This window comes from Anopheles nili, chromosome 2 (genome assembly GCF_943737925.1).
Source record: "Anopheles nili chromosome 2, idAnoNiliSN_F5_01, whole genome shotgun sequence".
Taxonomy (NCBI): Eukaryota; Metazoa; Arthropoda; class Insecta; order Diptera; family Culicidae; genus Anopheles; species Anopheles nili.
Window position 1 is genome coordinate 3,138,895 of NC_071291.1, and position 19,372 is coordinate 3,158,266.

The window sequence follows — 19,372 nt, forward strand, 5'->3', positions numbered from 1 at the left end:
TTCTGTGGCGTTTTTGAGGGTGCTTTTTCGTTGTGCGTGTCGTGTAGAAAAGTCTACAAAACCCTCGTCGAAATCGGTGCTTCGATGCCATCGGTTTTCCTCTCATCAACGTAAAACTATCGACACATGCAAGACTCCCCACTCGCAACCTGCTAGTAGTGCACGAGTACCTCAGGCGCTTTTAATCCTTTCGCTTAGGATTGTGTGAAAATTGGAAGTCTACGTGGTGCAGTTGGCTAGTGGCCAGCGTCAACGCGAAGTGTTTGCAAAACCATCTCGGAAAAGCTATCTGGAAGTACAACCAAAGCCCCAGACCTCGGTTGGTGGCGCGTTTCGAGCGTTATGTCATTCGCGTAAACGCTTCGCATCTACGACTACGACTCGCAGAGGGCTTCCACAGGATCGGCAGCCAATCGATGTCCTTCTAAGTGCAGAGTTTCTGTGAGGGTGTGCGTATTCGCGAGTGGGTGACCAGAGCAGCACACAGTAAGCTGCTTGGAAGCGTAACAAAAACAACATTCGCATTCAGTGACCCATCGAGGTTGGGACTGGGAAAATCCCATTGTACGCTTCAACAGCGCCTGATAGCTTGGCGTCTCTACGCATCATTGAAACTGGTGGAAAGTATCGATCGCACCTAGTCGAGCACCATGCAACCCTTTTCGAACGATTACGGTGGAGGGTACGGTGGCAATGAGTACGACCAGCAACAACAGCAAGACATTCCGATGCGTCCGCAAGGCGTCGCTAGGCCGATGGTCGACCCGGAGGCGGCGGGCGAAGTAGACCCTACGTTGTACGTGTGCCAACATCTTCTCTTGTAGGGATGTCGCAAACACTGAGCTATCCTCGATTCCCATCCGCAGGTACCCGCAGGCGAAGGAGTCGACACACAAGATCCGTGGCAAGTCCGATATCCTAGAGATGCTGTTCGGGTCTGTCGACCAGGAGCTACTGCCGGTGAAGACGTTCTACTTTTTCTTCTACTCTGCTTTTGGATCGCTGTTCCCACTGATGGGGGTGTACTTCAAGCAAATGGGCATGAACCCGGGCCAATGCGGGTTACTGATTGGTACGAGACCTTTCGTCGAGTTCCTTTCGGCTCCGTTTTGGGGAAGTTATGCTGACCGGTAAGTATGTGTGTGGGTATAGTGTGTGTATGTGGACCAGAATCATTCCCCAGTGTTTAACGACGTACGGTATGTGATTCAGTTGTAAAAAGGGCAAGATGCTATTGCTGGCTTCGCTCGCCGCCTGGATCATCTTTACGCTGCCACTGGGCTTCATTCAACCACCGGCCACGAGCTGCATCGAGCGGAAGAATGCGACCGATTTTGAGCTGCGTACACCTCAGGTACCGCGTATTCTCAAACGCTCCATCGACGAGAGCATGCTAGAGGAGCTCAGCTTCGGCAAGTACACTCCTGACCGGGATCACTCCTTCACCAGGTGAGAGCGTAAATGTTAGGGCAAAGAATCTTGATCAGCACAAGGCATGTTGTTGACACGGTTACTTCCTGTTGCAGAGTGGAACGTGCGGCCAGACCGATTGCAGCTGCCGGAGTGTCTCCTCTGGATGTAAGCTACGCTAACAACTTCAACGAAAAGCTGCATCGCGACTGGGTTTCTCCGTTGTTCTCCTCGATCGTGTACCGTACAGCAGTAAGTTGGGATCGCAAGTTCACTGGGATAATTAAAAGAAAAGGAGAAACACAAAAATATGATACTACTTTCTGATTACTTCTTTCCCCCCCCCCCCCTCCCCCATTGCAGGACATTCAAAAGGCGTTCTTCTTGCTGTTGCTGCTCGTCATCATTGGGGAGTTCTTCAGTGCCCCGGCCATCACGCTTGCGGACTCGGCTGTTATCACGATCCTTGGTGAAGATGCCGATCGGTACGGCCATCAGCGTATGTTCGGTTCGTTAGGCTGGGGTTTGGCGATGTTCTTTGTCGGCATTGCACTCGATCATTCGACAGCATTTCCCGATCATCCGTGTGGTCCGGAAAAGCAGGAGAAGAACTACACCATCTGCTTCGCGACGTTCTCCGTGTTGATGGGTGCGGCCCTGATTTCAGCAACACAAATTCAGTTCAAATATGACTACTCGGTAAGTGACGATGGCATCGCCTAAAGCCACACACCCAGTGGGTAATTGTTCTGCTCTTCTGACATACTCTCTACTAGGAGCCCCAAGAGCCCGTTCAGGTGGAAAAGGTCCCTCAGGAACCAACCCGCGAAGAACAGATGCAAGCTCAACTTGCCCAACAACTGCAACTGCCCTCACTGGCCGCGTCTGGTACAGGAATGGCCAGTGCCGCACCACCGCCAGCGGCTCTTGGTGCGCAGGTACGTTCAAATGTCTTGTGAAAATAAAAAGACACGCATCATCCATCGTTTATCTACATCCTGTTACAGACCAAAATGTTCGCACAAACCACCCGCGAAATGCCCGAATGGGTGACGGTCCTAAAGCAATTTAAGAATCTCAAGTGCGCATCGTTCCTGTTCGTCGCCTGGTTCATGGGCTTCGGTATCGGACTCATCTTCACGTTCCTATTCTGGCATCTACAAGACTACGGGGGCTCACCGACGCTGTTCGGTGTCGCGTCGGTCATCAATCACATCTCGGAAATCTTCGCGTACTTCTTCAGCTTTCGTCTAATCACACAGATTGGTCACGTCAAGGTGAGAGGCGTTATTTGTTGTGGGAGAACCATGTACAAACCCTTCTCTTGATCTCTTCAACGTAGGTACTCTGTCTGGGATTGGTCGGTAACATTCTGCGGTTCTTGTACATCTCTTACCTCAAGAACCCATGGTGGGTCTTACCGTTCGAGTTCATGCAAGGTAGGCAGTGAGTCTAACCGTACGAGCGTTTGCACAGATCTCTACTAACGTTTTACAATTGTTCAGGAATCACTCACGCCGCTGTATGGGCCGCCTGCTGTTCGTACATTGCACACAACACTCCACAACATCTTCGATCATCTGCGCAAGGTATGGCAACGAGACATTCGCAAAGTACCTCAATACTTACGTTCTACTTGGGATTGCTTTACAGGCGTTCTGCAAGGTCTTCACCATGGCTTGGGAAGAGGTTGCGGTGCCGTCATTGGCGGCATGTTCGTCACCTACTTCGGCACAACGGCCACCTTCAGAGGATATGGTGTCATATGCATTCTGGTACTCGCTGCGTTCGTGTTCATCAACTTCTACCGTAAAGATGAGGGCTTCATCTCCGAAATTCCCACCACAGAAGATCCTCATCAGGTATTCCACGCCTCTGTGGATTGCGCTCCGTAGCTCTGATCACTGAATGTAATGTTTCTCCCCGGCAGGTGGCAGAAGAGACCGCTCACTTAGCCCCGCATGGTGTTCCGAGCAATCCTATACCGCGAGCTCTCTCCAGCACTCGACTGAACGAGATCGGCCAGCAGAACGTCGACAATGGGTATGGAACGTATCAAACGACAGGAGGAGCCCTAGACGTTCCAGGAGGAGCTCCGAAAAATCCGTTCGGTGCCCCACAGGGCAACGTGTACGGAGGCAACCAGTACTAGAAATCGAAACCAACCACTAACAACCCCATGACAATGGTACGAAAACTTTAATAGCACGAAGCGCTGAACATGTCGACTGAATCTAACGGATTGACACACGTGGAACGTTGACGAGAGTGAAGCAGCAAACGCAGATCGATGTCTACAGGAACAGCACTCTGGATGTGAATGTTACAAAATATGAACTCTCTTTTAAGTACTGAGCGACAAAAGTTTCTAAACTGTGTACATGAGCTCAAGCATAGCCATTCAGCCATTCCGGCCCACGAGCCGTCGAGGAAGGACGACGGCTTCTTCGATGTGAACCATTAACGCGTATCGTTATCGGGTGGCGAGGACGCGCGAGCCACAGCCTTGCTCGTGGTTGTTAGCAGCTTAGGTATTCTTAAGTAAAGAGACGCATCTCTACCAGCATCACTCGTTCAATGATCCCACCACGGATAGACCACCTTCGCCTGTTGTCGGTATTTAGTCAGCGATTAGGCTTCCGCTGCACGTGGTTGACTTCTCGATCACCACGAACGATCAGCAAGCACCAGTGCGCCCTTTTTCCTGTGAGGCTATACTTACTTACTCTATCGTTGCTAGTGCTAGTAACTGCGTTCAGATACGCCCCCAGAAACTATCCCCTCAGCCTGCTATCGTCTTTCTCTTCGTTGTTGTTTTCTCGATTGTCTACGCTCCGTCTAGAGTGGAGACATTCGATTGTTATTAAGTAGCGCGCTCGAGCGACATAGATGGTGCATTATTCTATACTCTATCTATTACCGCACATCTCAACGGGTTAGCTGGTTATTCGCCCGTTAGACGGCGAACCTGTTAAATCATACTTTAAGTAAAGAGGGCAAGTATTACCTAGATAAAAAAGCGAATCTAGATCTGGTTAACAGAATCGTGAACGGGAAGCTCCCCGCAAGCATATATCTAAAACCCCACATTCAAAAGGCGCCCGCGTCAAGGAAGAAATGGATACGTTCTAGGAAAATTCCTCTCGCAAACTGTTCTACAATTCTAACCTAGCGTAGCCTAGTTCAAGTCCTGGAGAGCTAGCCGATTCAGATGAACGAGACAAAGTAACATGATAGGTATAGATATTAATGAATGTGGTTGCATGACTCTCCTTCTCTCCGTTGCTTGTCAGTTGGTGTGTTTATAAGTGTGCTAACAGTAACGAAACTTTATCGTGTGTTATTCGTAACAAACGTGGAAATTCGTCGGAAAATGACTAAACAATCGGAAGGACTACCAAATGAAATGGAAGGCAAAAAAGGCAAATTGATACCCTTTTGATTCAAATCATACGCATCTACTCGACATAAGGAAGATACCCACTTTACTAATATGTTGACCAATTGTGCAATTTCGATTATTCTGTTACTAAATAGACATCGCGCGTACACACTACACATACGTATATACATACGCACACCATATAAAACGAATCCTAATGAATCGAAACTTGAACCGAAAACCATACCATGGCACAACGAATTTTACTATTATTTGCAAATATCCGTTGCAAGAAATGGCCAGAAAGATGAGCGTGTTTAGAATTACGAACGTTAAGCATACAATCATGAGGAGCCAGCGATGCCTCGTTTCATTTCGCTCCAGCATTCCTTTGCCACGAGGTGCCACGAGGCGCTTTAGTACAACGTTTGCTGGATTAAGTTCTTTATGGTGTTCGCGTTTCTTCTAGTAATGTCGCGCTTACCAGCAACTAGACAAGGTACATACAATCTGATATAGTATAAATGACAGTGGCTATTTACGGCACACGTAAACATCACACGCAAAAGCTTTATTATCTCTAGCGAGACATCAGTGCGCATATCAGTTTTCAACCTTATACTTGAATGATGTTTTTATTGAGCGGAGTATATTTAAATCATCGGCGTATTGGATCGTTGAAGGGTGCACTCAAGCACTAATGGTTTTTGATCGAAATCAGTCGGGTGCCTGGTGAGGCGGGGTACGATAGGGGCACAGATTCCGATCACATCTTACAGAGGGTATTTACTAAGTATAGCAAAATATATACATATATACACACAAAACCTATAAACTATTGATGCACTAAAGATCGAGAGCAGGATCAGCTACAGTCAGGCGGCACACCTTCTATTGTACTCTATTCCGTTAATCGCCGCTTGGTTTGCCACGGCACTTCATGTATTCTATCTACAAAAGTATTAGAACGGAAAAGATATTGTTAGTTTCACGAGAGAAGTTACGCAGTTATCTTCAATCCTGTCGGTATTGTTTTGTCTGCTTCCAGAGGGTCATCTTTGAATCCCAGGTACTATCAAGTATTTCCCTATTCTGCTGATTATTATCCTTAACGTATCCTCCTACATGTTTTCACAAACTAGCGTGAGTCGAAAACCTGAACATACCAGTAAATCAGAATAATAACATAGAGAATATTCGCACTGATATATTACAATCAAGCAGACAGGAGTATAACCGTTCGAAACATACAAGCCCATGATCGATGTACAGCACCAACTATCGAGAACTACGTGAAAGAACAACCCACACGACGCAAGACGCACTCACCCACAAGTATTGTAAGAAATGCACCGCTAAGAACTTACGCTGTAAAGATATCTCTAACTGCATATGCAATCTCACCATCATGGGCAAATAAAGACAAACGTTAAGAACGTAAAAAGTGTGAATTGCTGCTGTTATGAGTATTTTTATTTATTAGATGAAACACGTGTCTCATCACCATGTGCTGGCTCAGTTTCAGTTACCCGCCAGTTTGAAAATTATCCTCGATCTGTCAATCCGCTTTATAAAAAAAGTCTTTTAACAAAAGGTTGGACCGTAGATATTCATGTTGATTTTGTTTTCGGACTATAGATAGACATAGAATGCTACAGTAACCATAAGTCAAAGTTGCACAAAATATCAATTGCAAATCTTACTATAGCGAGAACAAAGAAATACGCAAATATGGAAAGTCCAAACGAAAAACAGGCACACAGTCAAACGTGCAAACTGGATCAAAAACATCCCAGAAAAATAGTGCTATGACTATAGCTAAAACTTTTTTTTTATGATTACAACCATATTGGTTACATGTTTTATTGTGTAGGAACATTAATTTAGCTTCATGCTTCATAAATATCAATAGATATTTGCAACGGCTATAGTTTTGACAGCTATGCGATTTAAAATTGACGCCACTAGTGTCAAAGCGCGTGTTTGTGCTGAGTGTGTGCTTGATTGTTTTGGTCGTTATTTTTGTTAGCGAAGATTTTTACAATTTTTAACTCAAAAGTGTATTTAAACCCTCTTGCGACTAACGTTTTTTGTGTTGAAAGTAGCAAAGAAGAGAACAAGCAAATGATAAAACGCCCCGCTGGTGCAGTCATTCTCGTTATTGTGGCTTAACTTCGGCACAGGAAGAAAAAGAAGACAACAACTGAATGTCGCGCGCAGCGACGAAGCAGCGACGAGGTTGGTTTCGACTAGTCGTGCAGGACGGGCAACATTAAACATCATTCGTACGGCAGACCAGCGGACGAAAGTCAACGACGGCTCGGTGTGGTGTCCCCGGGATGGCCACGTGGTGAGGAACGCACAGTGGAACGAAACGAAAAGTGCAGTGCGCTGAGAAAATCACCACAAACGACCTCGCCTTCGAGGCGTAGATATACGACCCCGTGGATCGGTGAAGGGGTCAGACGATTTGTGCAGTGATAGATTGTGTGCGCCGCGGTTACGTAGCAGCTTGCGAGTCATCTCGTTCTACAAATTTCCAGAAGGCCGCGAAGCGGACCGAGTCACGGTCTGAACTCCGCCCGTCCGGATACGTAAGCAGGCTGGTATCCTTGCAGGCTGGTAGCGGCTTCAGGTCGCTAGAGCATCGCCCAGGAAATGGCAGGACTGCAGGTGGTGTGGTCCATCATGTCGATGGTGACGCTGACACCGATCTTCGTTTCCCTGTTTGCCATCGTGTTTATGGCATCGATCGGGAAATCCTTTGGTGTGCGGCGGCTGTACGTGAACCTGCTGGTCAGAATCTTCGAGGTAAGCATCGTGCTGGCAACATGGTAGCGATGGCCAGCTTTTTCCGAGAGTGTCCTTCGGATGTCTGTGCGCTAGGCTTCTCGTGCGTCACGGAACGAAGCGAACCGAATTGTTGCTTCACCAGAGAAACCCCTGATTCGTCGACGGATTGGCAGGATGGTTGTGTTTTATTTTTCTTTTCCGGATCGTCTGATGTCTCGCGAAGTGTGGGTGGTTGTCATGCGTCTAAATGGAAAATCAATAATGCGCTTGTCTCGGAGTCTGGCTCATCATGATGGTTAAAGAAGTGCTTCTGCTATCAAACGACCCTGGGACGTATTTTGTACGCTAGCACATTCCGTCAGAATGAAAGTGATGCATCCTACTGTAATAGCGCATCGGTAAAACTGGTCATGCTACCGTAAGTGAAGCCTTCCAGCAATTGGAAATGACGGAAGCAGAAGATTATCCGAGCGGGAATTGAAGCCATAATCGATAGCCTGTCGCCACCACCGAGCATTTGGAAATGAATGGTCAGCAATTTTTTTATTATTCCACTCACGATACGGTACACGCATTCGGTAAGCTGTAAGGAACGCATATATCACGGCACATACCCTTTATGTTGATGGTGTATTGCTGAATCATCATTACGCCTTATCAAATTCGATGCTAAGCCATTGGTCGGTTACTTAAGCTCGTTCGTGGATTCGAAAGCGCGCTTTGTTTAACGCGACAGAACGGCAATGTCCAATCGCGGGAAAAAACCATCTTGCACATGGAAATACGGCCCATGAACGATTGCGCTTTAACTTGTCTAATGAACCGCAATCTATTGCGCCACTTCGTGGCGTTCTCGCCTGCTTAATTTTGGTAAGGGTGATTGAGCTGGATCGTTGTCGGTTCAAGGTGCAACATGAAAAATCCAAAACGAAAACTCCACGGTACAAAGTACAAAGAGCACGCGAGGTATCCCATGATTAGAAATAATTGCGAAACGAAGGGCCGAACTCCAGGTGTCTGTGATATCGGAAGCGCTATCATTTGTAGTCATAGTCTAAGACCCGTTTCACCTACCGCTTCAACAGTTTCGAACCACTTCCACAGATCGAGTTAGCTTGCCCGCTGCAGTAACCAGGGTAGTAAGCTCACAAGCAGCTATGAACTATGCACCACTGTATGTCGTGCCGTGGTGCGGCTCCATTATCTATCAGCTTGACCGTGAAATTATAATCGCCTCTATCCGCTGTCCGGTTCTATCGCTTCGCAGTGATTTCCTTACTTCGAGCAGCACCACGGCTGGTGCGCGTGTGTTACGCGTTTCTCTACGGTGTGGTCAAGGGCAGACAGCCCTGCAAGTTTCGATCCACACACCGTACATGCGCTCCATAATGCACATACATTTAGCGTCGAATTTGCCTGTTTCCAAGGGGGACGACTTTGTGTAACGGCTGTTAAACCACCAAGTGACCGGAAGGGTGTGAAATCGTACCTATATGGCCTCATGTGACGCAGTGGCGCCAATGCCGCATCGACGCGCATAAACCGACAGAGTACGAGCCTCCGGGTGCAGCATTGATATGGCTATTTCTGTTGTGTACAACCGTACTCACTGAACCAAAAAAGTCACTGATGAAGAATGGCCAACAACGGGAGCAAGCATGCAACATGCCAGATCATTGTGACGCAGTATCAGAGGGGATGCAGAAGTTCGTTGATGGGCTTGTCGCTAAACGTAAGCGCATACTGCATTACGCTATTTCCGATCGATGCAGTGCGATTCATTGATCAACTGAAAATGCATGTTTGCGTTGACGCTGTTTTCGACGCATAGCAGCTCATAGGACGCGCCTCGGATACCTTGAATCGCAAACGTGCTCAGTGGTGCGTTGTTGACTTTATTAACGAGTTAAGTGGCTGTAACACGTGACATTTTTGAACTCGCTCCACTAGGTTCCTTGTGGCCTTTGTAGAACTAGTTCACCTCACAGAGTAGGTCAATGGCTCTAAACACCTCCTAGCGTTAGGTGTCGCTCAGCCAGGCTCAGCCTCGCTGCCATCCGCCGAATTGCAGTTGCACTTTGCGCCATCAGGTGAAATAAAGGAAGCGTACAGTCGCTAACTGGCAAAACGATCATTCGAGCACCGTTCCGTTCACGCCACTTGATTCCATCGACCAATTCGTTATCTAATGTGATTGCCGCGCCCTTTGATGCACTTCTCGATGATGAAGCCGCAATCCTTAGGTTTTGATTGGCTGATGTTGCTTTCTTTTTTTTAGAGAACGTATGGTATCCCATTGGTAAGGGCCCTTCATTTATTTTGCTACCCAAACTACGCACAAAGGAAATCAATAAAGACGCAAAAAAATACTACCTTCACAAACAACATGTGGCGATAAGATTACAACGCCGGCCTTTGATACGCGGTCCGTTGATCCCCAATCATTAACTTATCGGACGGTGCGATGATTTGGGACGTGTCGCTCGGATGGTTTTGATTATTTTTGCTTTCGTTTTTACAACAACCATGCCCCTGGCCATGGTTTTTGATGGAGCTGCGAACATTCCAACAACGAAAGGGGAGATATGCCTGGTGCAATCCCGCTCCGAATACTTTCCGATAATTTATGTCCAGTAGTACGTCTACGAGAGTACAATGTCGTGTGTTATCAGGGATTGTGTTGGGCTGTTTTGGCGATAATTAATTCTTTTAAACTTCAACAACAGCGCTAGGATTGGTTGCCGTGTCTAAACTGTTTCCATCGCCCGCACAGCGCTGTAGTGAGCAGCTTTTGTTTACTATTCACTCGTTCCTCGCCCTCGCGACCTTCCGATGGTAACGTTTTGCTTATCATCGTACGATTTCGCACTCGTTGAGCGGCAGTTTCTATGTTCCGGAGCGAGCAGGACGGGAAAAGTTTACTTACCAATTACTACATTTATTTACGCGAATACTATCCCAATGCCCTTCCCCTCTGCAGGGTACTGTCTCCATATGGAAACGTCCACGACACTGCCGGACGCGCGCAGAATTAAATGAGCCAATCCCCCTTCGTTCAGGAATCTGAACTGTCCGCATTGCCAGGGGGCATCGTATGGCGTGATTCTATTTTTCGTAAACATCGCCTCAACAAAGGACAGCTGATCGGGGATGCTGCTCTTCGTGCAAATATTAGCAACAGCTTGTATACGAAGGCAATTTTTCTCGATTCAAAACACCACAAAGACGCACTTTAGTGGGAAGCGTGTATGCGGCGATTGCGTCTCACCTTCCGTTCGACGGTGGTACTATCAGACATACGCTTTACTGCCGATCTCGGTGAGATAAGCTTGGACGAACATTTTACTCTGTCTCTGGGTGGGAGGGCACGAACGTCATTTCCCAGCTGGGTGAAATAAAAATATCCCATCTGAGATATGGGAGCTCGAGATAAATAGCTCAGCGTGTGGCAAAAAAATCATGCCTGACTGGCAAAGGTTATAATGAATTATATTTTTTACATTAATCGATCGAATCGTAGCGCTCTTCTGCGGTTATGAACAGTCAAACTGCTGCTGGTAAACGCCTTCAAGTCATCGAGGATGCCGTCATAGCTTGATGCCGTTGCATGACGAAAATATTAATGGCTTACGCCTCGTTTGAGCGAGCTTAGCTCAGACAGTGGCCTTTTTCCTGCCGATGACCTTCAATTCGTTAGTCCGAATAAAACTCGTCTCAAGAGCATGCAAGATCCACCTTTTTTCGTTGATCGTGCTGTGATGATGCGGTTACAATGCGTATAAGTTTTTTTTTTTGCATTTTTTTTTGGTTTCTTTAAGGTTAGATTCAGTCCAATTTAGACAAACCTTTCGATGTATTACACCTGGATAACTTATTTAATACTGTCCATTCTTATGTGCGTATATTTATCCTACTAATTAATCGTGCAGATAATATTTTGTCCGTATAAAAAATCTGATACGCATAATTAGAGCTCATCAGTTTTAATTAAATTAAGAATCCTTTTTAATATTTTTTTAAATCATTCATTTCAATGATATTTTACTTAATTAGTATTTTTGTAATTTTTAGTTTGGTCGACAGAATATTGAATCGGTGCGTCTGCAACAATACGCCAACATAACACGGTCTGATCCAGAAGAAGAAGAAACCCTTGCCAAGGGAGATGTTGGCACCGAAAGCCAGGAAAACATTGATGGCACAACCGTCAAAGCTAATGGTAACATTCCCAACGGTGGCAGCCAACACCGGCTCGCAAATGGAGGTGACTCATCGTCGCACATCGTGAACGGTGGCAACACTGTCATTAGTCGTGCGGAATCCCTCATCCTATCGCCGGATGTAATCGATGACACGCGAAGCAAAAGCACGGATCCCCACGAAGAAGGCGGCATGCGGGAGGAAGGCGATGGAGAGGACGATGAGACCAATTCTGACGGCTCGGAAGGCGATCACGAGGCGATGGGTTTCAAACTGTCGAACTGCTTGGACTACGTAAAGTCCGGCATGGAAGCCATCATCGAGGACGATGTTACGAGTCGGTTCCTGGCGGAGGAGTTGAAAAATTGGAACCTGCTAACGCGTACCAACCGACACTACGAATTTATCACCTGGCGATTGACAGGGATCTGGATGATTGGTTTCCTGATACGCTACTTTATCCTGATGCCGATGCGAGTGCTCATTTGCTTTATCGGGGTAAGTCATACGGTTGTGTCGAACGTGTGCATGCGTGAGTACACAAATGGATAACGAACACACAAATGGCAAAGTTTCTCTGGCAATGGAACGATGATTCGTCCACGTTCAGCAACTGAATGGAGATGATGTCAGAACGCAAACGTATCGCCTATGCAGTTTCGCGTTGGAAAGCGAACGCCTCAAAATGAATTATAATAGTTGAGGCTTGAGTTATAGTGCAGTTAGCTCTTCCAATTTTAGGATGGAAATCACATTGACTGTTATTACGAAGTTCCATGAACTGCGACAGCGATCGTTACCTTTGACATATACCTCTATCGGTGCTTTGGACAGTCACAAACGAGCCATGTCTTCTCACACAGTTTACCGCGATGAATACACTAACTATGCTCAAAATTTTCCTTGTGGGATGGGATGGTCTTCTTGTATCGATACTTGTTTTTTTTAAAAGGTGGTCTACTGTGTGATTGGGTTTGCAATTGTGGGCATCATCCCGACGTATCGACTACGGCGCACTATGAACGATATGGTGTTCAAGCACACGTTCCGTATGATCACTCGGTCGATTTCCGGCCTCGTTCGGTTCCACAACCCGGAGTATAAACCGAAAAACTGTGGCTTCTGTGTGGCCAACCATACAACACCGATCGACATTGCGATCCTGTCGACCGATTGCATCTACTCGCTGGTGAGATATAGATGATCTAAGCGAGCGTCGTCCTGCTGTCTCATGGAAAGGGGATGTTTGTGTCCTGGTCTGGTGTGACCATCGTTTCTTGTAACTGCATCATCCTTTCATGTTTCATGTACCCTGAAATGTGTCTGCGTATGGAACATCTGTATATACTCACTCAACGTACGATTCATTGGCAATGGTAAATTAAACGTTACCTACTATTCCCGTACATCTGTTTCTTATCTTACAAGATTTTGTTTTTGTTCAAATTTAGAGCTAGTAGTTAACGAATATAGTTGTGAGATTTTGAATTGTAAAGGCATCAGAGGATTCTTAGTTCATTATTGAAAGGTATGTTCGATTGAAAGGGAAATTATTGTTGAAATTGGCAATCGATCCAAATGCTTGGCTACTAGACATTTTGTCTATTAGTTTTGTTTATAGTACATTTTCGCAATCAATCTCAGTGAAACCACGTGACCGTGAGATCAAGGCAAAGCAATGTTGCACGAGGCTCAAACAAATTGCTGCCTTATCATGTGAATTAGCTTCCACCTCTTTTGTGGTTGTCTTCTCCCATCACCAACTCGACCGATAAGATGTAAAGATTGGACGTCAATTTCATAACCGCTGCCTAGTGGCAAAGTAATTGCCGCACGGTGTACGGCAACAGCAAAGGAGTGTAGTGCATAAAGCAAAGTTCAGGCTAGTGATAACGGCTAGTAGATAGTGGCGATGTCTGGCTGTTACGATGCACCTTTGTTATGCAATATCCATGTGCATCGTTGACGCTACGATGCTATTGCGCAGAGTCCGCCAGGAAGACATTGACGTTGTAGTCCAATATGCACTGCATCAGTAATGTTACTGTTAGAACGGGGAGAGTGGTATGTCATTTGGCTAAAGAATGCATCTTCAATCTTCGATATTTATATGATGGACTTGATTCATGGACTCGCACGTTAAGTGTTCGTTCAAATGATGCAATACATTTCGCACAATTTTGTCTCTCTATACTCCTGTGTTGAAGACCATACCCATCTGATACGCAATTACAGAGTTTGTACAAAAAAACAACCCATTAGCATCCACAGTTACACTAATCATCTGTAAATATTATCCAACTACACAATTGCATCGATCTTTCTCTCTCTCCGACATCTTCTCATGCAGGTCATTTGGTTGACGTTATGCACCGCATTGGTAGGCTGTGTACCGGATGGTCACATAAAGCGTACCTTGGTCCGACACGTGCTGATTCAGTGTTTTGCCGTTCTGTCGAGTGCATTATCATCTGTCGTCAATTATCATAACATAGAAAATCGTCCATCGAATGGCATCTGCGTGGCAAACCATACCAGTCCGATTGATGTATTAATGTTAATGTGTGACAATTGCTATTCGTTGGTAAGTACATGACCATCCATTCGCAAGAAGTGAGCTCACTTCGTTTATTAGCAATGGATAGGTTTGTCACAATTCCGTGCTTTGACGTCTTGAGGTGAAACTAATATTACGTACATATGTCATTTCTTATCGTACTCTCACTTCAATGATCTATTGTACGTCGAATCTGAAGATCGGACAACGACACGGAGGATTTTTAGGAGTACTTCAGCGGGCACTGGCTCGAGCGTCGCCCCATATATGGTTCGAACGAGCCGAAGTCAAGGATCGGTTGTTCGTAGCCAAAAGGTATGCAATTGCGCGCGCGATATAAACTATCCTTGGTGCTTAGTGATCAACGTAACTCTTTGGCAGGCTAAAGGAGCACGTGTCGGATCCGATTAATCCACCAATTCTGATCTTTCCGGAGGGTACCTGCATTAACAACACCTCTGTAATGCAGTTCAAGAAGGGTAGCTTCGAAGTCGGTGGAGTCATCTATCCAGTGGCCATCAAGTGAGTTGAGCAGTTACAATTCTGGTTGCAAAAGATTAGATCCGCATTCCCACTTCTTTCAGGTACGATCCACGCTTCGGTGATGCTTTCTGGAACAGCTCACGGTATTCGATGATGCAATACCTCTTCTTGATGATGACGTCGTGGGCGATCGTGTGCGATGTGTGGTATCTGCCGCCAATGTACCGCGAAGAAGGTGAATCGGCGATAGATTTCGCCAACCGAGTGAAGAGTGTCATCGCCAAACAGGGTGGTTTAGTCGATCTCGTCTGGGATGGACAGCTGAAGCGCATGAAACCAAAGAAGGAGTGGAAAGAGAAACAGCAGGAAAAGTTCAGCAAGCTGTTGAAGGGTGAATGACAGGCAAACTAGCGGTCACCGTACCGGTCCCGATGGCGTCAAGCAGGCGATCCTGCGACTCAAGGGGCACTCGAACAAAAGCAGCGTCAGGGGACCGAGCAGCAGTGATCGGACAATCGTTGACTTCTAATGTCGAAACCATTAACGCACCAAACCCCAACGAACTCGCATCCTCCAAGATTGATCGATTCAGATGTACATTTTTTAGTAACGAATGTGCAAGAAGTACTAACCACATACCAATCGTATAGAGAACACCAACAGCAACCAAATAACAAATGATAACATGCTTAGATAGTTTTCCCTTCGTTCGTTTGTACATATACCTATGCTCCGTTTTCCTTATCCTGCTGGATGTTTCTAGCTACAAGTCAAGTAACGCTCGTTTCACTGAAGTACAAACAATAGCACAGTAACTGGGTTTACTTAAGTAAATAGATGCGTAACCTAAAGTACGCTGGTAGGGCTTAGCTGAGAGGCACCAGCAATAATAACACAAAGTTCTTCTGACGATTTGTTGTGTTCCTGTATTGTTTGTGGCTTTCTTGATTGTTTATTTTTTGCTTGAATAATACTATCTTTCTGCATTTGTCAACTAATCTACAATTCATTTCATATGAACGTAATTATATTTTGCTAAGTAGTTTCGAGCTGCAAGGTGCTACTAAAAGATTTCGTACTGTTCATGATAGTTTGCGTTCAAACTGTTCATGATAGTTTGCGCAAAAAAATCCCCCTTTAATCACCTAAGCTTTAATGGTGATATCTTCACCCGTCGCAAATAGCTCGTAATTAGTATTGTTTGATTCGCTATTTTGTTTGTTTTTTTGCTTACGGGTTTGCATGCGTTAACCAAACAATTCCTTTTCCCTTAAAGATAATTGAGCAGTGTGTATATTTTATGAGTGGCAGCTTTATCCAGCATCGGATAAATAGCTAGGCAGCCAAATACAGTATGCGTACAGAAGAGTGTAATGCGATCACTGCAAGAATTGTATTGAGAGGGAGAGACAGCACTAGAAACAATAGTAACTGTATAAGACTGAAAAAACACGATGATGGAACGTGTGATGCAAATGGGAAAGCACTAGTAGAAGATGCAAAAGATCCTCCATTTGTTGTCGTATGTAATCTATGTAAAGAGATCGAGAAAGAGAGAGCGCGCGAAAATGATTGGAAGGGAGTGTAAACATAGGACGGGGTGATGTGTGAGAATATTTATATCAGGAAAAAGTGGTCTATGGCATATCCTAATCAGTCGAGAAAAAGATAGCAAGAAATGAAACATGATAAAAGACTACATGAATGTGAGATTAACAAAGATTGATATAAAAAGCGAGTAAAACCCAGACCTAACAGGCCGTAACTCTTTTTTCCTAGCTAGTAGCTTGCATGGGGCAGCATGAAAGATTCTAGCAGCATGAATGCTGCATTAATTCCAATCATAAATGAGAATCATGTCTACAGTAGCGTAGACCCCCGTGGGATAAACGGCATTACCCAATGTCTCGGTGTGTCCGTTTGGTGGTGGTGGTTTAAATTTATCGATAGTATTGCAAACATTAACATACTTTGGATGGCTTAACACTCTGTTGCATTTGTTGTCAATTGCAAATAGTTGATTAGTTTTCAAACATTTTCTCATTGTTTGCAACTGAAAATCATTGTTGGAAATGTAAAATTAACATCTGTTATGCTATGTGGAACGTTACAATCGGTTTTGCGCTGTGAACCGGGTACAGACCTTAAATAGACTTCTATAAAATAGCCTTTAAATCTTCTGTTTGCAAATGGGGCTATCGTGTTGTTCACTTTATGTATATAAGTGCGTTTTTTTATATGGGACAATGGTGTTCCGCGTGTGTCCATAAAGGGTATTATGGTGCCAATATTGAATGTGATCCATCAAGAATGTGCTCGTTACAAGATCATGTGCAGAGAGAAAAGTTGGTATCATGCTGCCACAATAGTTTCTCGGTTTTATCGAACATTCTGTTTATATCCTGCAAGATTTAATTACGAGAAGTTGCGCACGAAACACGAACCATCTTCTTTGTTAGATGTTGAGCTGCCTCAGTATATCACCAAATAAGAAAATAATATGCACAGAATAGTTGGCAGTTCGCCCCTCGGCTAGTAAACGGTTAGAATGGATTGCTCGTTTTATCATACGCTTTTAAGCGGAAATAGATTACCGTCTGGGACCGGATTAGCTGTTTATGCGTTCACGCCATGTACTCTGATGCATTGTATTGTACAGCACTAATAACAGTACCAATGTGTAGGGGTACCTTTAACAGATATCGAGCATTTGCAATAGACCATTGAAACTAGCATTAAGAATAAGATGCACTCTACATCCACATGCAATCAAGTACAGGGCGGTGTAGCCTGGAAAGTGTACGTTGGGTTTTTTGTTGTGCTAGTTACTTTCGTGTTGATCATAAAACATTCATTAAAACCCCGGTGTATTCGTCTAGGATTAAGCGGAAAGTTTGTTCCGTATCCGAATGTCACCTAACCTAGACGCTAGAATACGGAACTTTGACACGAGAAACTATGGAAGTGGGAACAAGATAAAGAAATTGAATCCACTGTCAATGATATTTATGGTAGTGTAAGAAAACAATTAAAAATCAATTGCCTAACTGTGGAATGGAATGGACCTGGGAGAATTGTATGAAGAAACGGAGGAATGAGAGAATAAAACATGGGATTTTTTTCCTTTTTGTTAGATCGTTGTAATTTATGTGTATATTTTATCCGATGATCCGTACAATCGTTGCTATTGCAGTTAACGGCCCTCTTCATTCAACATTTCGAAAAATGATCTGGCGTAAATATGATAGCCATCATCCATCGTACACCAACTATAGTGAAAAGGAGTTGTTTGAATCACCAAGTGCTCGATTGCTCTCAGTCGAGCAGTGAGCTGTGAGTGATGTGTGGTGAGAAGTGGTGAGCTGCAATATCTCATTACAGGTGAGTTGAGAGAAATTTATGTTTTTGCACATATGCTGATAGGAAAAAGTCTGTCATGACAATTTTGTTGACTAAAACTTAGTGTTCATTCGAATTAGTGATTTTAATTTATTATTGATGGTTAAATTTCTATTGAAGCTATTAGATGTGCATTGTATTATATTGAAATATTTTTTATCATGATTTATTTTATTAATTTAATATGTGTAGTTGCCTTTGCCCTTTGCGGTGCATCATACATGTCGCGAAGATAGTCGTGAATCGCATAAATCTTTGTCCGACAGCAATGCTCTTTCATTTTGGTGGTCCCAGATGACTTGGAACGAGCGATGAGCCCTGAAACGAGTTTTTGAGCGATTTATGGGAGATGCTGCTGTTGCTGTTAATGTTACTTGTGACCCTCCCTTGGTAAACGCAAACCGATTGGTGAGCTCTCACGTTTCAAAACCTATCACATGTTCCAGGTGACATTTAACACTGGAAACAATTGCAATTCCAGGACATGATAATAGCGCAACGCCTCCAATGTATTCGGCTCTCAGTTACGTTAGCCCGGTCCGGCAGGCCAGTTTCTGCGGTTTAAGCCAAGTTTGCGCACGGCTGCTCCGGTCGTGCGCCATTAGCTGCTTCCATGGTCGAACGTGGAAGAGTGGCAGCAAAGCGACAACTCGAATTGGGGTTTTCCTGTCCCTGACCGGTCCGGTGTCCGGCCTAGCCTTAGGGTAGGTAAAGCGTGCGATTTGTCTGCGCAAAACTCGCACGTGACTCGTCATCAACTAGCAATCTTTGGACGTTAGGCCATTTGACGACGGTAGATCATAGCGTACCGTACTTTTGACGAAAACCGATGGCTTTAGTCGATATGTTCTTAGACAACATAGAACTCCCCCACGATACCGGCCGCTTTGAAATGCCACTCCTCTGTCGGCAGCTCTGTCGTAACAGTCTTCAGACACCCCCGTAACTGATCATCAACTGGTCTGTCGGATGTAACGCTGCATGGTAACCACATATTCGTGATTGCGCAGAATAATGTGTACATGCATCCAAAATGCCCTTAACAATCAGCGTCCGATAACGCAACTCCCTCGGCACCATAATGATGTTTCGATTTTTTACCTTCCAGAGACACACACGAGCTTTAGACTGTGTTGAGCTTTTTCCCC

General features: G+C 45.0%; 2 protein-coding genes across 2 annotated transcripts; both read left to right on the forward strand.

Moving 5' to 3' along the window:
- Positions 1–650: 650 nt before the first annotated feature.
- Positions 651–6,231, forward strand: LOC128722027 (major facilitator superfamily domain-containing protein 6). Its single transcript, XM_053815838.1, has 11 exons — positions 651–796; positions 867–1,130; positions 1,213–1,449; positions 1,527–1,662; positions 1,774–2,109; positions 2,187–2,348; positions 2,418–2,687; positions 2,753–2,849; positions 2,916–2,999; positions 3,064–3,272; positions 3,341–6,231. Exons 1-11 carry the CDS (start codon positions 651–653, stop codon positions 3,560–3,562), a joined length of 2,163 nt encoding a protein of 720 aa, XP_053671813.1. The 3' UTR covers positions 3,563–6,231.
- Positions 6,232–7,450: 1,219 nt separating this feature from the next.
- On the forward strand, positions 7,451–17,948 carry LOC128721197 (glycerol-3-phosphate acyltransferase 3). The gene is made up of 6 exons (XM_053814923.1): positions 7,451–7,603; positions 11,657–12,283; positions 12,738–12,974; positions 14,542–14,657; positions 14,724–14,864; positions 14,927–17,948. Exons 1-6 carry the CDS (start codon positions 7,451–7,453, stop codon positions 15,222–15,224), a joined length of 1,572 nt encoding a protein of 523 aa, XP_053670898.1. The 3' UTR covers positions 15,225–17,948.
- The last annotated feature ends 1,424 nt before the right edge of the window (positions 17,949–19,372 follow it).

Excerpts from the sequence above, each read along its gene's own strand:
- LOC128722027 (XM_053815838.1), top strand. The coding sequence starts at position 651 with ATGCAACCCTTTTCGAACGATTACGGTGGAGGGTACGGTGGCAATGAG. Across the intron at positions 1,450-1,526 it reads CGGGATCACTCCTTCACCAG|AGTGGAACGTGCGGCCAGAC; the intron begins GTGAGAGCGTAA and ends TTCCTGTTGCAG. Across the intron at positions 3,000-3,063 it reads TCTTCGATCATCTGCGCAAG|GCGTTCTGCAAGGTCTTCAC; the intron begins GTATGGCAACGA and ends ATTGCTTTACAG.
- LOC128721197 (XM_053814923.1), top strand. The coding sequence starts at position 7,451 with ATGGCAGGACTGCAGGTGGTGTGGTCCATCATGTCGATGGTGACGCTG. Across the intron at positions 12,284-12,737 it reads TGCTCATTTGCTTTATCGGG|GTGGTCTACTGTGTGATTGG; the intron begins GTAAGTCATACG and ends TTTTTTTAAAAG. Across the intron at positions 12,975-14,541 it reads CCGATTGCATCTACTCGCTG|ATCGGACAACGACACGGAGG; the intron begins GTGAGATATAGA and ends TCGAATCTGAAG.